This window comes from Vigna umbellata, chromosome 3, assembly GCF_029865625.1.
Source record: "Vigna umbellata cultivar VRB3 chromosome 3, Vumbellata_1.0, whole genome shotgun sequence".
Classification (NCBI taxonomy): Eukaryota; Viridiplantae; Streptophyta; class Magnoliopsida; order Fabales; family Fabaceae; genus Vigna; species Vigna umbellata.
Window position 1 is genome coordinate 4,829,962 of NC_142167.1, and position 23,780 is coordinate 4,853,741.

The 23,780-nt window shown below is 36.9% G+C and overlaps 3 protein-coding genes across 3 annotated transcripts; 1 reads left to right on the forward strand and 2 right to left on the reverse strand.

Moving 5' to 3' along the window:
- Window positions 1-296: 296 nt before the first annotated feature.
- Window positions 297-8,565, forward strand: LOC148201462 (uncharacterized). Its single transcript, XM_088108922.1, has 9 exons — window positions 297-609; window positions 1,024-1,508; window positions 1,611-2,312; window positions 2,370-2,466; window positions 2,563-2,859; window positions 2,956-3,426; window positions 3,769-4,058; window positions 4,830-6,083; window positions 8,554-8,565. Exons 1-9 carry the CDS (start codon window positions 297-299, stop codon window positions 8,563-8,565), a joined length of 3,921 nt encoding a protein of 1,306 aa, XP_087965048.1.
- A 2,556-nt stretch (window positions 8,566-11,121) lies between these two features.
- On the reverse strand, window positions 11,122-12,621 carry LOC148201463 (protein ACCELERATED CELL DEATH 6-like). Its single transcript, XM_088108923.1, has 2 exons — window positions 12,058-12,621; window positions 11,122-11,742 (listed from the first exon to the last, which is right to left on the reverse strand). Exons 1-2 carry the CDS (start codon window positions 12,619-12,621, stop codon window positions 11,122-11,124), a joined length of 1,185 nt encoding a protein of 394 aa, XP_087965049.1.
- Window positions 12,622-21,645: 9,024 nt separating this feature from the next.
- On the reverse strand, window positions 21,646-23,099 carry LOC124825434 (uncharacterized). The gene is made up of 2 exons (XM_088110628.1): window positions 22,315-23,099; window positions 21,646-21,856 (listed from the first exon to the last, which is right to left on the reverse strand). Exons 1-2 carry the CDS (start codon window positions 23,000-23,002, stop codon window positions 21,651-21,653), a joined length of 894 nt encoding a protein of 297 aa, XP_087966754.1. The 5' UTR covers window positions 23,003-23,099; the 3' UTR covers window positions 21,646-21,650.
- Between the last annotated feature and the right edge of the window lie 681 nt (window positions 23,100-23,780).

Below are 23,780 nucleotides of genomic sequence, written 5' to 3' on the forward strand. Positions count from 1 at the left end.
CACACGAATCTATTAAGGCCGATGTCAGCCAGTTGAAGGATCAAATGGCCCAGATTTTGGCGGCTCTCGAGGCCCTGAAGACTACGGGAGGGGCGACGTCTGTGCAAGTTGAGGGAAGTGCTCAATATTACCCTCCGATGTTCAATGCTGGGAGCCAATCTGTTTCGTTCCCAATGTATGGATTACCCCCAGGTTATACCCCACCTGTGGGAGAATACACAGAAGGGGAGCAGACGTCATTCTCTTTCCCTACTACTGCTAACCTACCGCCAATCAGTACTCCGGGGCCTGTTGTAATGTCTGTACCTATGATAAATGAAGGGATGCATGCAAGCATGACTGATGGAATACGAGTAACCCCGGTGCCACCTGTGATTGCCGGAGAGGGTTTTTCTACCAGGGCTGCACCATATACTTCGTTTCAGGGGGTAACTAGTAATGTTGATGGGGCAAAGGATAAACTGGAGAGCTTAGAGGCAAGATTGAGAGCTGTGGAGGGGTATGAGAGTTATGGATTTGGGGATGTTTCTAGATTGAGTTTGGTTCCTGGCGTTAAAATACCACATAAGTTCAAGGCACCAGATTTTGAGAAGTATAAGGGAAATACATGTCCAAAGAGCCATCTGACCATGTTTTGCAGAAAGATGGCTGCATATGCTTATGATGAGCAGCTGCTCATCCATGTTTTTCAAGATAGTTTGGCTGGAGTGGCGTTAAACTGGTATACCCATTTGGAGCCTACTCGAATTCGTTGTTGGGCGGACTTGGCTGATGCATTCGTGAAACAGTACATATACAATACACATGTTGCGCCAGATCGTTTACAGCTGCAGAACATGTCGAAGAAAGACAACGAAAGTTTTAAGGAGTATGCTCAGCGGTGGAGGGAATTGGCTGCACAAGTTGAGCCACCTTTGTATGATAGGGAAATGGTGGCAATGTTTGTAAATACACTCCAACCACCATTTTATGAACATATGGTGGGAAATGTATCTTCAAATTTTGCCGATATCATCGTGATAGGTGAGCGGATAGAGATCGGGTTGAAGAATGGGAAGATTGCATATGGCTCGTCGGCGGGTGCAAACTCCAAAAAACCCAATTTCAACGCAGGGAAAAGAAAGGAGGGAGATGTGCATGCAACATCTGCAACCCCCGTGTGGAGAGGTCAAGCTCCCACCCATAACTATCGACCATACTGGGGTCAACATCCACATGCAGCTAACGCGTCATTTGGTCATCAAATTAGGCCCCAACAACAACCGGGATACTATCAACCACAATACATCCCGACGAATAATTGGAGGGGAGGGGCAAATGTAGTTTCCAATATGAATGTGGGTCCAAATGCTTATCCAAGAAGGAACCAGGAAAGAAATTATGTTAACTTTACTCCAATTCCTACAACTTATACGGAATTATTGCCTCAGCTTATTAAACAAGGGCTAGTTGTCGTTTGTCCCCTGAAGCCTTTGCAGCCTCCGTACCCAAGAGGCTATGATGCAGAGGCAAAGTGTAGTTATCATGGAGGGGCCGCTGGTCATTCCACTGAGAGGTGTCTGGCTTTCAAGCATAAAGTGCAGACTCTAATTGATTCTGGGTGGTTAAAGTTCCAAGAGGATAAGCCTAGTGTCGAGGCCAATCCTTTATCTGGGCATGGAAGTGCTTCGACGAATGCTGTCGAAGTGAAAGAACATGAGCTGGTGAGAAATGTGAAAGAAGTTAAGAGCTCTAGGAGGTTTATCTTGGAGGCATTGCTGAAAGTGGGTATCTTGAAGGGTGATTATGATGAGAGTATGGCATGCGCGCTCCACCCAGAGGCTGAGCACTCTATTGAGGAGTGTGTTGAATTTGAAGAAATTCTGCAAGACCTGCTAGATCGTGGTCTGATGCAGGTATGCTACAAGAGGGAAGAGGGTGATGTATTTGCACAAACTGGTGATGAATCCGGCATGATTGTACCAGAACCATTGGTGATCCGTTTCACTAAGACTACCTCTATTCCACCAACTCAAGGAAGGTCGCCTGTGGTTATCCATGTACCAGCCCCTTTTCCTTACAAGAACGAAAAAGCCGTCCCATGGAGATATGGGACGTATGCGTCAGGCGAAACGCAAAGCGTTGACCCTGTCGTCAAAAACATATCAGGGATAGGGGGAATGACTAGGAGTGGTCGAATTTTCACATCACCTGAGTTGGCACGAGAAAGGGTTAATGATAATGAAGCAACGATAGCCGCGAAAGCAAAAGAATTCTTAAAGGGGAAGGGGGCACAGACAGAGGAAATCCCCGACAAGGAAGAGAAGAGAGAGGTTTCTGAAGAGGAGGCTTGTGAATTTTTAAAATTCATACAACAAAGCGAATATAAGGTGGTGGAACAGTTAAACTGTATGCCTGCTCGCATATCCTTGTTAGACTTGCTCATGCATTCGGCATCACACAGAAAGTTGCTAATGAAGATACTCAGTGAGGCTCACGTGGAGCAAGGTATTTCATTGAATAAATTCGAGGGTATTGTTGGCAATATTGTTGCTAATAATTATCTCACCTTTACGGATGAAGAGATACCTGCTGAAGGAAGAGGGCATAACAAGGCTCTTCACGTCTCTGTGAAATGCCTGGACCATGTTATTGCGCGTGTTTTAGTGGACAATGGGTCCTCCTTGAATGTCATGCCGAAAGCAACTCTGGAAAAGCTACCTTGCGAAGGAATGCATATGAGGCCGAGTTCAATGATTGTGAGGGCGTTTGATGGCAGTAAAAGAGAAGTGATGGGAGAAGTGGATTTACCAATGCAAGTTGGCCCATGCGTTTTTCAAATAACATTCCAGGTTATGGATATCCTGCCAGCTTATAGTTGTCTGTTGGGACGCCCATGGATTCATTCGGCGGGAGTTGTGCCTTCTACACTACACCAGAAGTTGAAGTATGTGATAGGAGATAAGCTGGTGATAGTATCAGGAGAAGAGGATCTTTTGGTGAGTGGACCATCATCCACGCGCTACATCGAGGCGGCTGAAGAAGCTCTCGAGACAGCCTTCCAATCATTGGAAATTGTGGGAAATGCTTGTGTGGAACCGTTTCCAGTAAATCCTCGCCTATCATGTGCTTCTATTATGATGGCCAAGATTATGCTAAGAGAGGGCTATATATATGGGGAAGGTTTGGGCAAATATCGGCAGGGGCGAGCATTCCCTCTGGAGATCGTTGAAAATAAGAACAGATATGGCTTGGGGTACAAACCTACCAAGGAAGACAGGAAAAGGATGATTGAAGAAAGAAAAGAGCGCAGTTTGGCACGTGCAGAAAGACGAGGGCCCAAAGAGAGCAAAATTCACATTGTTGACATCAAGGAAAGCTTCCGCAGTGCTGGGTGGATCAATGCTGACCAAATAGCAGCTGTGGAGGATGAAGAAGGGCCTCAAAGTTTGAGCTTTGTGTGGGCTTGCTCCCCTGATACTCAACTCAACAATTGGGAAACACTTGATTTACCTGTGATGCTTAATGTGAACAAAATGTAATAGTTTTAATTAAGCTCATAGTTTCGATTGGGGCTTTAGAACTGAAGTTTTGTGGATTGATTCTTTTTTACTTTTCACTCAGCGTGATAATAAAGTTGCATTTCATCATCATTTGGCATTTTTCTTTGTTTACCTTATTTATTTATACTTTTTCATAAATTTAAATGATGCAGATGTGACAATGATTGTTTTGAAAATAATGATATCAATGTTCCTAATTTTGAGCACCCTATCAATAATACGGAAGATGATTTCGAAGATGATGTGGAACCCTCTCCGGAATTATTGAGATTAGTGGAACAAGAGTCTAAGGAGATAAAACCCCATCAGGAGGAGATTGAAATACTTAACTTGGGAGAGAAGGATGAGATAAAGGAGGTGAAAATCGATACTAGTATGAAAACGGAGGTGAGGGAAAGATTGCGTGTCCTGTTGAAGGAGTTTAAAGATGTATTCGCATGGTCTTACAATGACATGCCGGGTCTAGATACCGATATTGTGCAGCATAGACTCCCGCTCAAGCCAGAATGCCCTCCAGTCAAGCAAAAATTGAGAAGAATGAAGCCGGAAATGTCCCTAAAAATTAAAGAAGAAGTCCAAAAGCAATTTGACGCAGGATTTTTGGCCGTGGCAAGATACCCACAATGGGTAGCGAATGTTGTACCAGTGCCTAAGAAGGATGGGAAGGTTCGAATGTGTGTTGACTATCGTGATTTAAATCGTGCAAGTCCGAAAGATAATTTCCCGTTACCACACATCGATACTCTGGTTGATAATACGGCCAAATTTTCGTTGTTTTCGTTCATGGATGGATTCTCGGGATATAATCAAATTAAAATGGCACCGGAAGATATGGAAAAAACGACCTTTATCACGTTATGGGGAACATTCTATTATAAGGTGATGTCTTTCGGACTCAAGAATGCTGGGGCAACATACCAAAGGGCAATGGTGACACTCTTTCATGATATGATGCATAAGGAAATTGAAGTTTATGTGGATGACATGATTGCAAAGTCTGAATCAGAAGAGGAGCATATTTTCAATTTAAAGAAATTATTTGAGAGACTGAGAAAGTATAAACTCAGATTAAATCCTGCCAAATGCACGTTTGGAGTAAAGTCTGGAAAATTGTTGGGCTTTATTGTCAGTCAAAGAGGGATAGAAGTTGATCCGGACAAAGTAAGAGCGATAACGGAAATGCCTGCGCCCAGAACAGAAAAGGAGGTTCGAGGTTTTTTGGGAAGATTGAACTACATTGCTAGGTTCATCTCCCAATTAACTGATACTTGTGAACCAATGTTCAAGTTACTACGGAAAAACCAGGCAGTAGTCTGGAATGAAGATTGTCAAGTTGCTTTTGAAAAGGTCAAACAATACCTGCAAGACCCTCCTGTATTGCGTCCACCTATGCCAGGAAGGCCGCTCATTTTGTATTTGTCCGTATTGGATAATTCCATGGGTTGTGTATTGGGTCAGCATGATGAAGATGGGAAAAGAGAGCATGCTATATATTACTTGAGCAAGAGATTCACAGATTGCGAACAACGATATTCGTCGTTAGAACGAACTTGTTGTGCACTGGCGTGGGCTACTCATCGTCTAAGACAATACATGTTGAGCCACTCTACTTGGTTGATATCTAAAATGGATCCTATCAAGTATATTTTTGAAAAGCCCGCTCTCACTGGAAGGATAGCTCGATGGCAGATGCTATTGTCAGAATACGACATTGTATATGTTACTCAGAAATCTATCAAGGGTAGCGCTTTAGCGGAATATTTAGCCCATCAACCCATTAGTGATTATCAGCCAATGCAACCTGAATTTCCTGATGAAGATATCATGGCTTTATTTGCTGAGAATAAAGAGGACAAAGATGAAAAAGCGTGGACGGTATTATTCGATGGGGCTTCGAATGTAATGGGGCATGGAATAGGGGCAGTGCTTATCTCTCCTAAGAATCAATACATTCCAATGACGGCAAGGTTGTGTTTTAATTGCACGAATAATATCGCAGAATATGAAGCCTGTGCCATGGGAATTCGAGCAGCTATAGAGTCTAAAGCAAAAATTCTGGATGTATATGGAGATTCAGCTTTGGTTATTCATCAATTGAGGGGAGAATGGGAGACTAGGGATACTAAATTAATTCCATACCAAGCTTACATCAGGGGATTAATTGAGTATTTCGATTCCATCACGTTTAATCATATACCGAGAGAAGATAATCAATTAGCAGACGCATTGGCTACCTTGTCATCGATGTTTGAAGTTGATCAAGATGCAGAATTGCCAATGATTGAAATGAAGAGTCATGCAAAGCCAGTGTATTGTCATTTCATCGAAGAGGAGGTAGATGGTAAACCTTGGTACTTTGATATCAAGCATTATCTTAGGACCCGAGAATATCCAGAGAAGGCATCAGAAAACGACAAAAGGGCGTTAAGGAGGTTGGTTGGCAGTTTCATTTTGAGTGGGGATATTCTATATAAGAGGAATCATGACATGGTTCTCCTTAGATGCGTAGATGCAAAAGAAGCCGACCTGATACTAAAAGAAGTACACGAGGGTACATTTGGCACGCACATGAATGGGCACTCAATGGCCAGGAAGATACTGAGAGCGGGGTATTTTTGGCTGACTATGGAAAATGATTGCTGTACACATGTGAGAAAGTGTGAGAAATGCCAGGTATACGCAAGTAATATCAATGTTCCACCCACGACCTTGAACGTGTTGTCTGCACCATGGCCCTTTTCGATGTGGGGAATAGATGTCATCGGAGCTATAGAGCCAAAGGCGTCAAATGGACACCGTTTCATATTAGTCGCAATCGACTACTTCACCAAGTGGGTCGAGGCTGCTTCTTATGCTAATGTGACTAGAAAGGTGGTGACCAAGTTCATAAAAAGGGAGTTGATTTGCAGATACGGACTCCCTAACAGGATCATCACTGATAATGCCACTAACTTGAACAACCAGATGATGACAGAGTTATGTGAGGAGTTCAAGATTCATCATCTTAATTCTTCTCCTTATCGTCCAAAGATGAATGGGGCAGTAGAGGCTGCTAACAAAAATATCAAGAAGATTGTGCAGAAAATGGTGGTCACGTATAAGGATTGGCATGAAATGCTTCCTTTTGCTTTACATGGTTATCGCACTTCGGTACGAACATCGACTGGGGCAACGCCTTTCTCGCTTGTATATGGAATGGAGGCAGTACTTCCGTTTGAAGTGGAAATTCCGTCCTTACGAGTTTTAATGGAAACCCAATTAGAAGAGGCGGAGTGGGTTCAAGCTCGTTTCGACCAGCTCAATCTCATTGATGAAAAGAGACTAACAGCAGTATGCCATGGACAATTGTATCAAAGAAGAATGAAGAAGGCATTTGACAAAAAGGTACATCCAAGAGAATTGCATGAAGGTGAGCTGGTGTTGAAGAAGATCCTACCTATACAAAAGGATCATAGAGGCAAATGGACTCCAAATTATGAAGGGCCATTTGTAGTGAAGAAAGCATTTTCTGGTGGGGCACTAATTCTCACGAGAATGGACGGAGAGGAGTTACCATTGCCAGTTAATTCTGATGCAGTAAAAAAGTTTTACGCATGATGATTCCGTGATAGTGGTTGCTGTTAAAGGGATGTTGATGTTATCTTCAACGCTTATTGTACTCTGTGTTTTATTCAATAAATAAATTTCACATGATTTCATTCATATTTTGGTTGTTTGCATTCCATCTGAAATATTGCATGTCACGCTGAGCTGTTAAGTAGTCAAGTGAAAATGAAAATGAAAATAAGTAAACGCGCGTTGATAAAAGCATCACAGGTATATCAGGTTGGCGAGCTCGGTCCTGGAGGATGTCGGAAAGGAAAAACGAAAAAAAAGAGTTACATGTTGAGTTTGTTGTTAATAAAGTTGTCAAAGACATAGTATGTTCGAAAACAGTTTTGAAAAATACCGTTGGTGAATACTTCCCTGATTCAAGGTTTTGGGTGTAACCGGTGTCTTTTCTTGATAAAGCATCTGCATTCACATTACTTGAACCCTAACTTTTTCGTTTCTCACAAGACGAAGGATTTCGCCATATGCCTAATATTGGGGCAGTTTTCATCATGTTACATATCACCGATAATCCGTTGATTAGGGAGATATATAATAAAAAAAAAAAAAAAAAGAGGATAAAACAAAGAAAAAATGAAGTTGATGTGTTAGGCACTACATAGTTTCGTTTCAGGTTTAAATTCAAGAGAAAGTCAGACAAACAAGATTCGGAGTGACGTGTGGCCATTTTTCATTATCCAATCGTCAAAAACAGTTCATCCAATTGCACCCCTTTTGAGCCGAAATTCATAATTGTTTTCATCACCCTAGACAAGAATCATTAGCATGTCGACGTCAATTTGAAAGGGTACATCACAAGCATCCAAAGTTGAGAAAAAATGAATGAAAGGGGAAATATCATAAAAGACCACAACAGGGGCAACGAAAAGAATGATCCAAAGGGAAAGAAAGAAAAACAACAATAAATATGCTTGAAATTCAAATCCCTAAAGACAATTGACTGGGCACCTTGCAAATGATTCGTGTTTAAAGACTTTAACCATCAAACACTTATTTGGGCCTTTGTTATCCTTTCTTTCAAAACCCTTTTACCTTTAACCACGGTACAAGCCCTTAAAAGTCCACGCTGACTGAAGACTGTTGGTCCTAATCTTTCTCACGAATTTAACTTTGAAACAAAATGATGTGGTGAACGACACAATTCAGTGTTAAAAAAAAAAAAAAAAAAAAAAAAAAAAAAAAAAAAAAAAAAAAAAGGGAAAAAGAGGTCTCCCTGTCAATCGAAGATCATCCAATTTGGGGGAATCCTTCATACCCAAATCTTTTCACTTTTCCATTGTGTAAGATTGGGGCAGTATGGGAGCACAACATGTTAATAGCACTTTTCCCCAAAGGAGGGACACACATACGTTAATCATTATTCATTTGCTTCTCATAACCATTCTTCCACATTCTACAGGGTTCAATTTAATTTGGATTGCAAAAAGCGATAAAAAGAATTTTAACTCAGGGTTACACTTTCTTCCTGCTCATCAAAGGGTTCTATACCTATCAACGTTGTTTTTAGGAATGCGTTTTGAACGTACATTGTGTTTGATGACAATGTTAACAATGGATTCCAAGCATGGAATTTTCAAAAAAAAAAAAAAAAAAAAAAAAAAAAAAAAATGATGAAAAGCGAGATTAAAAGAAAAGACCAAAATGAAGGTCTCATGTGTTCATGCATCCATGCATCATCATGACATAACATCATCTTAGAGGAAGCGAGGAAAATTGTTTGCAAAATCTTCATGTTTGACTCGGCATTTATCAACTTTTCAAAGTTACAAATCCAGGTTTTAATTTTCTGTTATCGACCCTCTGCATGGCAATGGTCGGATTTAAATTTCTGTTCTGTGAGTTTGGCCCTCTGCGAGGCAATGGTCAAATCCAGGTTTTAATTTTCTGTTATCGACCCTCTGCATGGCAATGGTCGGATTTAAATTTCTGTTCTGTGAGTTTGGCCCTCTGCGAGGCAATGGTCAAATCCAGGTTTTAATTTTCTGATATCGACCCTCTGCATGGCAATGGTCGGATTTAAATTTCTGTTCTGTGAGTTTGGCCCTCTGCGAGGCAATGGTCAAATCCAGGTTTTAGTTTTCTGTTATCGACCCTCTGCATGGCAATGGTCAAATCCAGGTTTTAATTTTCTGTTATCGACCCTCTGCATGGCAATGGTCGGATTTAAATTTCTGTTCTGTGAGTTTGGCCCTCTGCGAGGCAATGGTCAAATCCAGATTTTAATTTTCTGGTATCGACCCTCTGCGTGGCAATGGTCGGATTTAAATTTTTGTTCTGTGAGTTTGGCCCTCTGCGAGGCAATGGTCAAATCCAGGTTTTAGTTTTTGTTACGGATACTCTACTTGACATTGGTCGTTTGGTATCGTGATTTGAATTATTTTGTTCGTTTTCTGTCATGATTGAAACCCGAACAAAATTTGTGTTTTTATCTTTACTTAGCTTTACTTAAATAATACGAAAAGATTAAATTTTCATATTATTGTAAATTTATTTAAGGAAGAAGAAGAGGTTTTTAACACAAGGACGACGCGAGCGGTCACACGTGTGCTTAAACCTTTAAAACGTATTTTTGAAATTTTATTTAAGAAAAGAAGAAGAGGTTTTTAGCACAAGGACGACGCGAGCGGTCACACGTGTGCTTAAACCTTTAAAATGTATTTTTGAAATTTTATTTAAGAAAAGAAGAAAAGGTTTTTAGCACAAGGCCTACGCGAGCGGTCGCACGTGTGCTTAAAACCTTTTTCAAAATATTTTTATTTGATTTTTAACTTTTGTAAAAGAAAGGAAAAAAATTTCAGCACAAGGCCTACGCGAGCGGTCGCACGTGTGCTTAAACCTTTTCTTCTTTTCTTAAATAAAATTTCAAAAATACATTTTAAAGGTTTAAGCACACGTGTGACCGCTCGCGTCGTCCTTGTGCTAAAAACCTCTTCTTCTTTTCTTAAATAAAATTTCAAAAATACGTTTTAAAGGTTTAAGCACACGTGTGACCGCTCGCGTCGTCCTTGTGTTAAAAACCTCTTCTTCTTCCTTAAATAAATTTACAAAAATATGTTTTAAAGGTTTAAGCACACGTGTGACCGCTCGCGTCGTCCTTGTGCTAAAAACCTTTTTCTTCTTCCTTAAATAAATTTACATAAAAAATACATTTTAAAGGTTTAAGCACACGTGTGACCGCTCGCGTCGTCCTTGTGCTAAAAACCTTTTTCTTCTTTTCTTAAATAAAATTTCAAAAATACGTTTAAAGGTTGAACACTCGTGTGGTCGTTCGCATCGTCCTAGTGTTCAATACTTTTCTCTCTTATTTACGTAATATTAAACGAGGGTATGAGTGCTCGTGCGATCGTCCGCATCAGCCTAGCACTCATTGCTCTCAAGTCTTCCTAAATAAGCAGATAACAGTATGAGTGCTCGTGTGATCGTTCGCATCGTCCTAGTGCTTAATATCGTTATCTCTCTTTTCAAAAATAATTAAAAGTATTTAAATATCATTTTAAAGGTATGAGTACTCGTGTGACCGTTCGCGTCAGCCTAGTACTCATTACCTTCTCGAAAATATTAAAAACATAAAAATCTCCAAAAATTAAAAACATATGCTTTTCCAAACAACAAACAATATTTTAGCTAGAACTACGTAACCCTGATTTCTCATTTTGAATGAGAATACGTAGGAGCAAGGTCAATCCTTGTCGGGCCCAAAAAACTAAAAAATATATTTTGTTTATTTAGAATTTTATTTTAGGGGATAATTAAACACTTTGAAAAACCACATCATATTCGTGCATTTAGTTAAAGGTACTGCCTTAGGGCAGGCATTGTGGGGTGCTAACACCTTCCCCACGCGTAACCGACTCCCGAACCCAATCTTTGGTTTTCGTGGACCGTGCTTTATCGTTTTGAGGTTTTTCCATAGTTTTCCAAAATAAACTATGGTGGCGACTCCAAATCTCTTTTCAAAACCCGTTTCTTATTTGGATCGTCGTCCCGTCGCGATTCCGGTTGCGACAAAAGGGACATAAGAAATCCATCGCATTATTGGGTTGCTTGATGCTGACGGCAACCAGAGAAGAATGTATAGAAATAAAAGTAGAAGAATGAAGATCACACACAAAATCATAATAGTGGTGGCCAACCAACTGAGATCGCTTATAACAAGGTGGACACCAGCCAAGAATGCCACTGATAAGGTTGCAAGAGTGACTCCTAAAAGGGGTGTTGCCACATTAAGGGCAAAAAGAGCCAAAGTTACATCTCCTAATTGAGCCCAAATGAGCGTAATAGTGACACTAATACCACCGTACATGGATGCTGTGATGCAGAAAATAAATGGTTTAAACCACATGTGATGTAGCATAACAGCCATGCCTTCTTCTGGAGTAGAACTGTTAATTCCACCAGGCAAAGTAAAACCTGCAGCAAATGCTACTGTAGTTATAAGGGTCGAAACCACCATAAGAGTGTTGATTCTGTCTTTATAAAATTTTGTGTTTTTGGGTTCTGGCTTGCAGGGGGAAGGGATCTCGACATAGTGTAACCCTCTTTTAGCTCTTTGTACGCCAGCAGATTTTAGTAGACACCATGTTAGCCGCTACAAATAAAAGTTGTGTTACAAATTTAAGATTCCAATAATAAAAAAATAAATAGTCCAATAATGTAGTAGGAAAGCTATGATGATGATGATCATTTTTTCTTCTGACAATCTAGACGATTAATGTGGACGAAATATACCACCTTGCTATATTATGTGAGAGCTAATGAAAAATAAAACAAAAATAGTTCCCTGAACATAATCATTCGAGATGAATTTTGATCGATTAAGAACCCTGTTGAACATATATTATCATAGCAATCACTATAAACTAAAAAGACATTTAAATCTTGAAATTTTAAGTAAACACAATACTTTATATATACTTCCCTGTGGGAAGGGCGGATTGTCTTCTTGTTTAAATTGCTCAAAAGCATCGAAAGCTGTTTGGTTGTTGTTGTTAAGCCAATGAAGATCAACCCTTTTGTTCCATGTCAAGGCTTGCACAACTTTTGGATGACAATGTAAGGCAGCCAAATGCAAGGGAGTGTTTCCATCATAATCCTTGCCATTTATCATACCTTTAACTTCATCTTTTGCATTTTGCAACAAGTACGTTATCACATTAGATTGACCCATTATAGCTGCAATGTGAACAATATTTCGACCTTTCTCATCAACTATTTCTTTGGGATTTGGACAAATTTCTAGCAATTTCTTTACCACTTTAGTATGTCCACATGCAGAAGCCAAATGAAGAGGAAACAATCCATCGTTGTCTCTTTCCATATGACATGTAACACAACTTTTAAGTAACAACCGAACAGCATCTAGGTAACCTATAGAAGCCGCATGGTGAAGAGCATTTCTTCCTTTGTGATCCTTAACATGAATCCAATCTCTCTTTTTGTTTAATATTTTTTGTAGAATATCTGACATGAATAACCAATTATAAGCACAATCTTCCAAAAAAATATTGAATACATGAATTATTTAGAGAAGAAATATTAGAAAAACCCTTTCAAATAAAAATATGGATGGCAAAACAAATTAACCAATTACATTATATTTTATTCTCAATTCACCGCATCTAATAGTTTCCCAAAGAAAATCTCTTAAATTTTTTAAAAAATTGAATATTGAACCGAGAAAATAGCATAACTTATAATGGATACAAAGTGTTTCTCTATTTTCTTTCACTAATTTTAAAATTATATAGTGAAGATTCTTTTTACATTCACTAAATTTATTAACTATAAAAATGTTAAATTTTACCCGGAATTATCTTTTGTTACTGGCGTTTTTAATCTTTGATAAATATATTTTTCACTGTTACAAAAGCCATAAAAAAAACATCGGTAAATAATTACCAACGATAATTGTTTAACTATTACTAGTTACAGAAGTTTTCAAAAGAGTTGTTACAATTTTTTAAAACTGTCTATACTTGTGAGAATTTTTAAAATAGTTGATACTTAATTATTCAATGGTTGTTAGTGATTTAGTTATTTTCTATTTTTCAGGTTGTTAGTAGTGATGGTTAGAATCACAATATATGATCTTTTAGTTAGTTATTTCTAAATGTATTTAAATTAAATTGTATTTAATAAGAAAATATATTTCTAGCTAGCCAATATTCATCTGTTTTTATTTTCTAAAAACAAACAATTGGTAACTAGAGCCCTTTATTCTCAAGGGACCTCTAGAATGGAAGGAGAGTCAACTTCCTTTCCAATAGCACTTCCCATCTTTAATGGGGAAGACTATGATATGTAGGCTGTAAAAATGTAATCCTATCTAGAGGAACTAGATTTATAGGAAGTTGTGGAAGATGATTACTCTTTTCAACCGCTGTCGGAGAATCCTGCTATGGCTCAAATCAAAAATCACAAGGCAAAAAAAAAAGAAGGTAAAGGCAAATTTGTCCTTGTTTTCTAGTGTTACATCTTCACCAAAATTATGACTCTTAAATCGCTAAAAAACAAATTGGATTTTTTGAAACAAGAATATGAAGGAGATGACAAAATAAGAAGCATGCAAGTGTTGAACCTAAGAAGGGAATTTGAGTTGCAAAGGAGGAAAGAGTCAGAGACAATCAAGGAGTACTCAAACATGTTATTGGGCATTACGAACAAAATAAAGTTGTTGGGCAGCGACTTTGCAGACTCCAGAATTGTCGAGAAAATCCTTGTAACACTGCCAGAAAGGTACGAAGCGTCTATTGCCTCATTGGAGAACACAAAGAATCTAACCAAAATTACTTTGGCAGATGTGTTACACGCTTTGCAAGCCCAAGAACAACAAAAGCTAATGAGAGAAGATCGTATAGTTGAAGGTGCACTCCCTATCAAGTATCATGATGTCGGAACCAATAAAAAGAAAATTTTCAAAAGGTTCCAACCAGCAAGCAGTGAAAATAGTGTATTTAATCAAAAGCAAGGTAAGGGTAAAAAGAAAAATTATCCACCTTGTCAACATTGCGGAAAAATGAAGATCAACTCGTTGCTGCTACATGTTTCTCCAGTAGCAGTTCAAATGAATCTTGGTTGATTGATAGTAGTTGCACAAATTACATGACCTATGACAAAGAATTGTTCAAGTGTTTGTACATGACTGAAGTCAAATGGGTCAGAATTGGAAACGATGAATAATTTCCAGTAAAAGGTAAAGGTTCAATAGTTATAACAACTCATACAGGTACAAAAACCCTTCCTGATGTCTTATATGTACCTAAAATTAATCAAAACTTGCTTAGTGTTGGATAGTTACTAAAGAAAGGGTTCAAAGTTATCTTTGAAGATAAAGTCTGCACAATTAAATATCCAACAAGCCTTGAAATGTTTAAAGTCAAGATGAGGAGCAAGAGTTTCTCATTTAATCTAATGAAGGAGGAGCAGATTGCATTTCTAGTAACAGCAAGCTCAGTCAATCTTTGGCACAAAAGGTTGGGTCATTTCCATCATTTGGGAATGAACTACATGCTGAAAAATCAATTAGTTTGTGGAGTTCCTTCCTTAACAGAGAAACCAACTGAATGTGAAGCTTGTAGATTCGAGAAGCAAACAAGGAAACCATTTCCTAAAAGTAGTTGGAGGGCTGGTAAAAAATTGTAGCTAGTTCACACTAATGTTGCTAGACCACAAAGAACTTCATCCATAAAAGGAGGTCTTTATTATATTATTTTTATTGATCACCTAACAAGAATCTGCTGGATTTTCTTTCTTAAATAAAAATCAGAAGTAGTTGTAGTGTTCTGGAAATTCAAAGCATTTGTTGAAAATCAAAGCAATTTCCATATTCAGATCTTGAGGTCGGACAATGGAAAAGAGTATATAGCAAATCAATTTCAACAATTTTGTGATGAAGTTGGGATTGAGCATAAATTAACGGCACCTTACACTCCTTAACAAAATGGAGTGAGTGAAAGGAAAAATAGATCAATCATGGAGATGGCCAGGTGCATGCTTCATCATAAGGAATTACTAAAGAAGTTTTGGGCCGAAGCTGCAAATACAACCATGTTCATACAGAATAGGCTTCCAACATGAGCCACGCAAAATCAAACTTTTTTCAAGCCTGGTTTGGTTTTAAACCTTCTTTGGACTTTCTTAAAGTATTTGGTTGCTTGTGTTACTCACATATACCTCAGATTAAACGTAATAAACTTGATAAAAGGGCTGAAGCAGGATTATTTATTGGCTACAACACAATTTCTAAAGCTTATAGGATTTTTCAACCTTAAATTGGAAAATTTCTAATAAACAGAGATGTGCATTTCATGGAAGATGAAAACTGGTGCTGGAGTGATTTAAAAAAAAGTCAAAACACTGAATTGGAGGTTGAAGACACTGTAGATGATCCACCTGTTAGAGGAACAAGGTTACTCTCTGATATCTATCAAAAAAGCAATGTATCATTATGCAATATAACTATTTGTGAACCTGTCAGTTTTGAAGAAGCTGCTATGGAGGAGAAATGGTTAGCTGCAATGTAGGAGGAGTTGTCCATGATTGAGAAAAATCAAACCTAGGAGACTATTATTATATTGATTACTGATAATCGATTATTATATTGATAATCAATTATCTTGAGTATAAAATGAGGTTTTCTGATTCAAAATAAATTTTAACTCAACCTAAGGCAAACAATACATAGAATCAAATATAAATCACATCTTATACATAAATCTACTAAACTATAAAAGCTTTGATATAAAAACAAATCTTGATGAAGATCTTCCTGCAATAAGAGCACTTGAGACTAGACTTTGAGACATCATCAAAATTTCCGCTCTTTAGCTTTATGCTGACATTTTTAGATACTTTTGGTCAAATAGCAAGACATGATACAATTAGGCTACTACTTGCCATTATAGCACAAAAGGGGTGGCAAGTGTTTCATATGGATGTTAAGTCACCTTTCCTTAATGGTTTTTTGCAAGAGGAGATTTATGTTGAACAACTAGATGGTTTTGTTATCAAAGATCACGAAAATAAAGTCTACTTGTTGAAAAAGGCTTTATATGGTTTAAAGCAAGCCCCAAGAGTGTGGTACAGCAGAATTAATGATCATTTACTACACTTGGGCTTTCAAAAGAGTGTATTTGAAACTACACTTTATGTCAAACATGATGGTGTTGATACTTTAATTATTGGGCTAAATATGTTTTTAGTCCCTCAACTATCATGCGATTTTAGATTTAGTCCCTCTTTCAAACTTTGATACACTTTCATCCTTGTCCTTAAGAAAACTGTAATATTTCGTCCTCCAAAACCAACGCCGTTAAATTTTCAGTGAGCTGGCTAACGGTATGCTATATTTCATGCCACGTTAGAAATTGAAAATATGAAATTTGAGTGAAAATGCTTTGGACTTTTTGTCTTCATCCTTACCATGGATCATTCTCCCTTTGTGCGTCGCATATGGCCCTCCTCCCTCTCTTAGCCTCAGCCTCCACTCTCGAAATCACCACCTCTGCACCAACATTCCACCTCGACCTCGCCGTCCTCCGTCATCGTCTCTCCAGAAAGCCTTTCATCCATCCTCGTCCTCTCCGTCTACAACGGCCCATTGGGTCGTTCCTTGGTGAGCCAACCTGTTGCTCAGGTTCATCTCACTTTTAATCTCTCCACTGCCCTCTCGCACTCAAATACTTTCCACAACTTCACCTCATAGTTCGGTCTGAACTGAATCCCTAGTTCATCTTTGAATTATGCAGATGAAACCAACCCTAATATGAGTTTCCATTGAAAAATAGGAATCTTTGAATTGATGCATGCTTTCAAGAAAGTTGAATCCCTGAACTTTTAGAATCTTGTGATTCTAAAACAAGCTTATATAACTTTATTTGTCAAATGCCGAAATTGCAAATTTTGAGATCGCAAGATTCATATCTCAAGCAACAGAGCATATCTCTTTACTGCTTACTTAAAATGGATAATTCAAGAGGGTGCTTTTTCAATTTACTGGAGATGCTCACTTGGGTTCGTTTTTAGCATGTTCAGAGTTGGATTGAATCCAAGTCTTGAATGCTATGAGCTATATGCATACGAGACAATTGGACACCCAATTAGTTATTTTATGGGCAATCAACTTCTTCAACATTCTTTGATTTCAACAAAACTCTATAATACATGTGTTTATTTAAGAGGAGTGGAAGGGGGAATTTTCATCTAATTCAACACTTAACTTGGTGATTGATGCATTTTCCGGTTGTCTCAAAGTGACCCATTATACTTCGAACTTGGAACGATTAATAGAGATGTGCTCGCTTGATATTTTCACCTACAATTTGTTGTTGAAAGAATTATCCAAGAGTGATATGGACAAAGCTCGTTTATTGTTTGGTCAGATATGTCAAAAGGGTTATGAACCTATGTTTGGACATATCATATCATGGTACGTGGTTTCTTAAATCATGGAAGGAAAGATAAGGCTAAGCAATGGAATAAAGAAATGCTCCAACCAGGATTTTCTAGATTTGAATATAGAATCTAATATTGTGATTTTTAAGCATTTACTGGAAAATGGGCTGCATAGGTTTTACATTTTCTGTCAAATTGTTATTCTTAAACAATCCTTGTTTCTTTTATTTTCCCTCCCCCTTTCTCAGTTTTTCCATTTTCCGGAGCTAATAGACTTCGTGTTCTAAATTTGGCTTTTGCAGATTGAGTTGGCACCATGTAGCTTAGAAATGCAAAAGAGCTGGCAAGGCTCTAGTCGTCTCTCACTGATGAACCTGCGATCGAGTGCCTCGGAAACCGATCTGACTGGACACTCACCAAGCTTTTAGAGTCCCCGTCTGTAATCCAGCTACCCCTTAGACTTGCCTTCTTTGATTTCTTAACAAATACCGAAATTTAGACTCAAATCTTAGTGAGCTAGGATTTTGGCTGGCTGTTGGGGAATGTTTTCCAGAATTAAGCTAGAAACGAGCAAATAACTTGTTGATTTCTCCATCAGTAATGTTGCAACTTGAGCTTTTCACGGATCCATGACCATTTAACTCTTTATCCACATGACTACGGTTCTCTAATTGTCGAGTTGTCATCCACCTCAGCCTCCACCAAACCAAACATGGTGGCATACCTCCGCCAAACCCAAGGCGTCACTGACGACATCGCATGTCGTTAGGGTCAACCCTTCACAGCGACTCAACCTCTCAACCGCAATGTGAAAAGATAGAGGTCCATAGCTATTCAAAGACCCTTCATCTACACCATCAACAACAAATTTCACTGTAGGAGATGTTCCAAACGCCTTTTCATCCAATCTTTAGTCATAAACATTAATTCTCCTTTTTTAAGGTTCAATTGTAAAATTGAAATTGAAATTGATGATTGCGATGAGAAGGAAGATGCATGATGTGGAGGTTTTTGAAAATTGGGGTTTAAGGTTGTTTCTAGGTTCTTATTTGGGTCTCTATGGTGGTGAAGGAAGATGAACTGATGCACGATGAATGTTTCTGGACATTGATTTGGCTTCGCGATGGTGGTTTAGGTTTACAAGTTTGCTTCGCCATGGCAGCACGATGCAATGGCCAAGATGAAAATGATGATGGTGGAAGGTGGTGGCTTAATGGTGTTATGTGGTGGTGGTTGTGAAAAGAATGAGAGTTTTTAAGTGTATAATGTTGTTATCAAACGTGGCACAAACGTAGTCAAGTCAGTTGACATCATATGTGGTACAACGTTAGCCACATCTGATTAAATTTAACTAGTTGATTTTCGTGGACTACAAATTATAGTTTCTTAAGGTGAAGGATCAAAGTGTACTAAAGTTTGAAAGAGAGACAAAATCTAAAATCGCATGATAGTTGAGGGACTAAAAACATATTTAACCCTTAATTATTTCATTATATGTTGATGATCTCTTGATGACAGGAAGCAACCTAACACTAATTGAGGAATTCAAGCAAGAAATGAAAAAGGTCTTTGAGATGACAAATCTTAGTCTTATGACTTATTTTCTGGGCATGGAGATCACTCAAAAGAAGAATGAGATTTTTATTTGCTAGAAAAAATATGCAAAGGAGATTCTAAAGAAATTTCACCTTGGTGAATGCAAACCAATGAACACTCCAATGAATAAAAAAGAGAAGAATATCAAGGAGGATGGAATTGATAAAGTTGATGAAGCTTGTTTTAGAAGTTTGATTGGGTGTCTAATGTATCTTACATCCACAAGGCCTGACATCTTAATCCCAATTAGCTTGTTGTTAAGATTTATGAATTGTGCTAATGAGCTGCACTTGAAGACAACAAAGAGAGTTGAAAGATACATCAAAGGAATTGTCAATTTTGGAGTTAAGTACTACAAGGCACAAAACTTTAAATTATTTGGTTTCCTTGACAATGATTGGGCTCGTAGCTTGGATGATATGAAGAGTACTTCAGGGTATTGTTTTAGTATGGGTTCAAGTGTTTTCTCTTGGTTCTCTAAGAAGCAAGAGTTTGTAGCTCAGTCAACTGCAGAAGCTGAGTTCATTTCAGTTGTAGTAGTTGTGAATCAAGTTGATTGGTTGAGGAATATTTTAATAGATTTGTGTATGAAGCAAGATAAATGCACAAAAGTTTTTGTTGATAATCAAGCAACAATTTCAATCTCACATAATCCTGTATTTCATGGGAAGACCCAACATTTTAATGTGAAGTTGTTTCACTTAAGAGAAGTTCAAGAAAGTGGAAAGACATATTTAGTTTACTGTTGCATGGAAGACCAAGCTGCTAACATATTTACCAATATCTTTTTCACTCTATAGGTTCGAATTCCTAAGTAATAAATTAGGAATAAGGAGGAGTGTTGAGAATTGCCTTGTTAGTTGCATTGATTTTAGGAAGAGTTCAAATTTATTTTTTTAATTAGTCAAGGGTTGTTATTAAGGATGACAACGGGTCGGGTCGGGTCGGGCACGGATAGTGCCTATCCGCAACCCGAACTGCATGCAAAAAATCGTACCCGCAACCCGACCCGCTACGCGCTACCCGTTGGATATTTGCATAAAAATAATCCGCAGATTTTTTTAATTTTGTTGGATACCCATTTTCAACCCACAAATATTTAAAAAATATATTTTGTGAATTTTTAAATAAGGTTTAAATTAAATTCCAAGTTAAAGAGAAAATTTTAATATATTTGCTACATATTAAAAAGACAATATATTTTTTAAACAAGTTAAAGAAAACAAATATTGAACAACTTTTGAAAAAAAAAGATATGAGAAGAAACACCTAATAACTGAAGTCTCAATTTATTCACAGGATTAACCCACAAATACCTATCAATGTATGAAACAGAGAGATAAAGAATTTCAAAGAGAACACAAACAGGAACCCTAAACCCAAATTCTGAAAACAAACGCAATTACAAAAATTTCTAAACCATGATAACCACCAAGGTCTTCAAAAATCCAATTTGCATTAATAAACTAAAATTCAAAAACACTCAAAACACTCATTCGAATTATAACCCCAAAATCGCATCACCAATCAACAGAGAAGAAATCAAGAAACGAACTCCCAAAACGCGAATCAAAACGTACAAAAGAAACTCCCAAAATCAAAAAACAAATAAAATCCTAATTTCAAATCCCAAATCGGAACAAAACCCCAATTAGAACCAAGAGAGAGAGGAAGAGGGAATAAAGCCTACTCCCTAAGCAAGCAGAAGGAAGAAGAAGAGAGTCATCCCTATTAGGGTTAGCTCAAAAGTAATGTAACTCTTTTTTTTTTCTTCTTTTAGAAAAAGCTAATTGAAAGGAATCCTAAGTCATTGTTATTAAAATTTCCCCTTTTTAAGAGTAATAAAAAAATTAATTTTAAAAACTATTAATTAATTTTTTTTTTCGGGTAACAGGTATCCGTGGGTTGGATAGTATAATATTCATATCCGACTCATTTAGAAGCGGGTATTAAAATACTCGTTACCCGTAGGTAATAATTATCTGCAGACAGTAACTATGCGTCGCGAGTTTTATCTGCGGATATTTAAATTTTTTTGTTATCCTTAGTTGTTATTGGGTTAGTTATTTCCTATTTTTCAAGTAAGTCATTAGTAATGATGGCTAGAATAATGAGATATGATCTTTTAATTAATTATTTCCAAATGTATTTAAATTAAGTTGTATTTAATAAGAAAATAAGCACCTCAACATTCATCTATTTTTATTCTCTAAAAACCAACCATACCTGTAAAGGTTCCAGAATGGCGCTGTTTTCAAAATTTTGAAAACTGATGAATTTTATTATTTTATTTTAAAATAAAAATAAATTTCAATTAAGCTGCGACAGTTTTTTTTTTTTATCAGGTAAAATATTTTTCTAACTGAATCTTTAAAATTGTCTTTATTTTTTAATTAAGTATTAATTGTCTGAAATTTTCGTTATAAAAAGCTAACTACAAATGTATGTAAATATGATAATGAAGATTCTACATTTTAAGGATCATCATTTTGAACTCGTTATTCTCAATCAAAAGTATATCTTTTTAAGGATCATGAATAAGTTGATTAGTGAATTGATAATAGAAAATGTAGTTATACAATAAAATTTACCTTTATTCTGTTTTAAGAATGCCTCAATGGGTGGTGGTGCCAGGGCTCGTTGACTTTGTAAGAACGTCGACGTGCTTTCATTTGCCATTCGAATATCCACTCTCGCCGCAAACTCTTCGCATACTATAATAATTATCACATAAAACTGTAAAGATCAGACAAATTATTTAACTAGTAATTTGTTTTTTAATTTATGAAAGATTATTTTTTTAGATTTTAAATAAATTGTATGTATTAAATTCACATTGTAGATTATGCTATCTCGTAAAGCTATTAGAAACGTATTTACATTTCAATATTTTACAACTTAAGAAAACTCACTCGAACAATTTTTGGAGATGCATTAAAGACATTTGTATATTAATCGGATGGAAAGAGAAGAGGTTGGACATGATTTGAGAAATATTTATCCAAAACACAATTATGAAATAAAATATTAATTGAAAAAATTGAAAAGGCCTAACTTATTAGTAATTAGCAATTAATTATTCAGTAGTACAGTCCTCGTTCTCGGACCAAATGATTGTGAAATTAAAGAAAAAAAAAAGCGGAAATTCAAGTGTATGTAGCAACTTTTATACCTGTGTAACGAGGAATTACTCTGGTCAATAAATCATCAGCAATTTCTTTCTCCATTGCTAATTGCAAAACTGATTTGCCACTAAGGTTTCTACTAGTAAGCACCATTTCCTGAACCAATTGCTTGAAGCCTGGTGAAGAATCTAAAATCTTCATTACAGCTTTGTGACCATTCAATAAGGCCTCATGAAAGAAAGTATTTCCTTGTCTGTTAGTTACAAGGATTGCCTCTTTTGCTTGTTCATAATTTGGATCTAAATGTAGAAGTGCAGCCACCAATTTCCGGAGAGTAGAGATTTTGCCAGCTCTTGCAGCAACATGCAGTGGTGTATCACCACTGGTATTTATTGTTAGCAAAAGGTGTGGACCAATTTGAAGTACCTTTTCCACACAGTTATCATTTCCATAGAGAGCTGCTATATGCAGCAACGTGTTTCCTCTAGGCCTCTCTTGCTTTATAGTGTCATCGTCTATTTCGCTCCAATCGGATTCAGGCTTGTTCTCTTTTATTGAATCGTATGTTCTCTTCGGCAACAAAGACCAACCATGTGGATTAACTTCAGTGCTGATTAGATCTTCTGAGTTTTGAACTGTGTATTCTTCAGTCACACTCCTTGAAGGCTGTTCTCCTCCGTTGTTGGAGTTATTTTCAATGTCATTATTATTCCTACTGCTGATAAAATTCATCATGCTCTTTTTCTTCAACAATATAAGATCTGTTCCTGGCCTTTCTGCTCTGCTTCCACCTGCTTTTTCTGTCTAAAAATACCAAACTATACACACATATCAATCTATCCATTTTAAAAAGTAATAAAATTAAATAAATGATAACACATTAAAAATTAAATACAAATTCTAGAACAATATAAAAACACAAAAAATAAAAGTACTGAAATGCAAAATAAATTTTAAAATAATATAAAAAATTCATAACATTTTATAGATAAAAATTGAAGTTTTAATATTTTCTAAAATAATTACGTAAGAGAAATAAAATTTATAAATATCCATGTTCACTAGAATTTAATAAATGACAACAACTAATATAATGACAAAATATATTATTTTCAAATATTACTTTCACATTTTACTATTTTTAAAATTTTTCTATCCCCTTATCTTACAACCTATCAATAAACTAAGAAACAATATTCTTACAGCATGTCAACTACCTTCAACTCTTCGTATGTTCCCTCCTTTCAAAAGTTCAGTAGCTTCTATATATAGAATCCACCATCATAATGCAGTGGTATTAGCTCTCTCAGAATTATTTCTCATTAATGCTATCTCTCCAACTCACATGTCAGTTAAAGACAATGTTATAAATGCTATCCACGCTGCTGTCCTATCATTTATTCAACATTAATTGCACGTTTTCCACATTTTCTTTTAGAAACGCAATAAATGAGTAAATATTTTTAAAAAATTAAAATTAATTAAAGGACTTATTAATAATATTTTAATATCT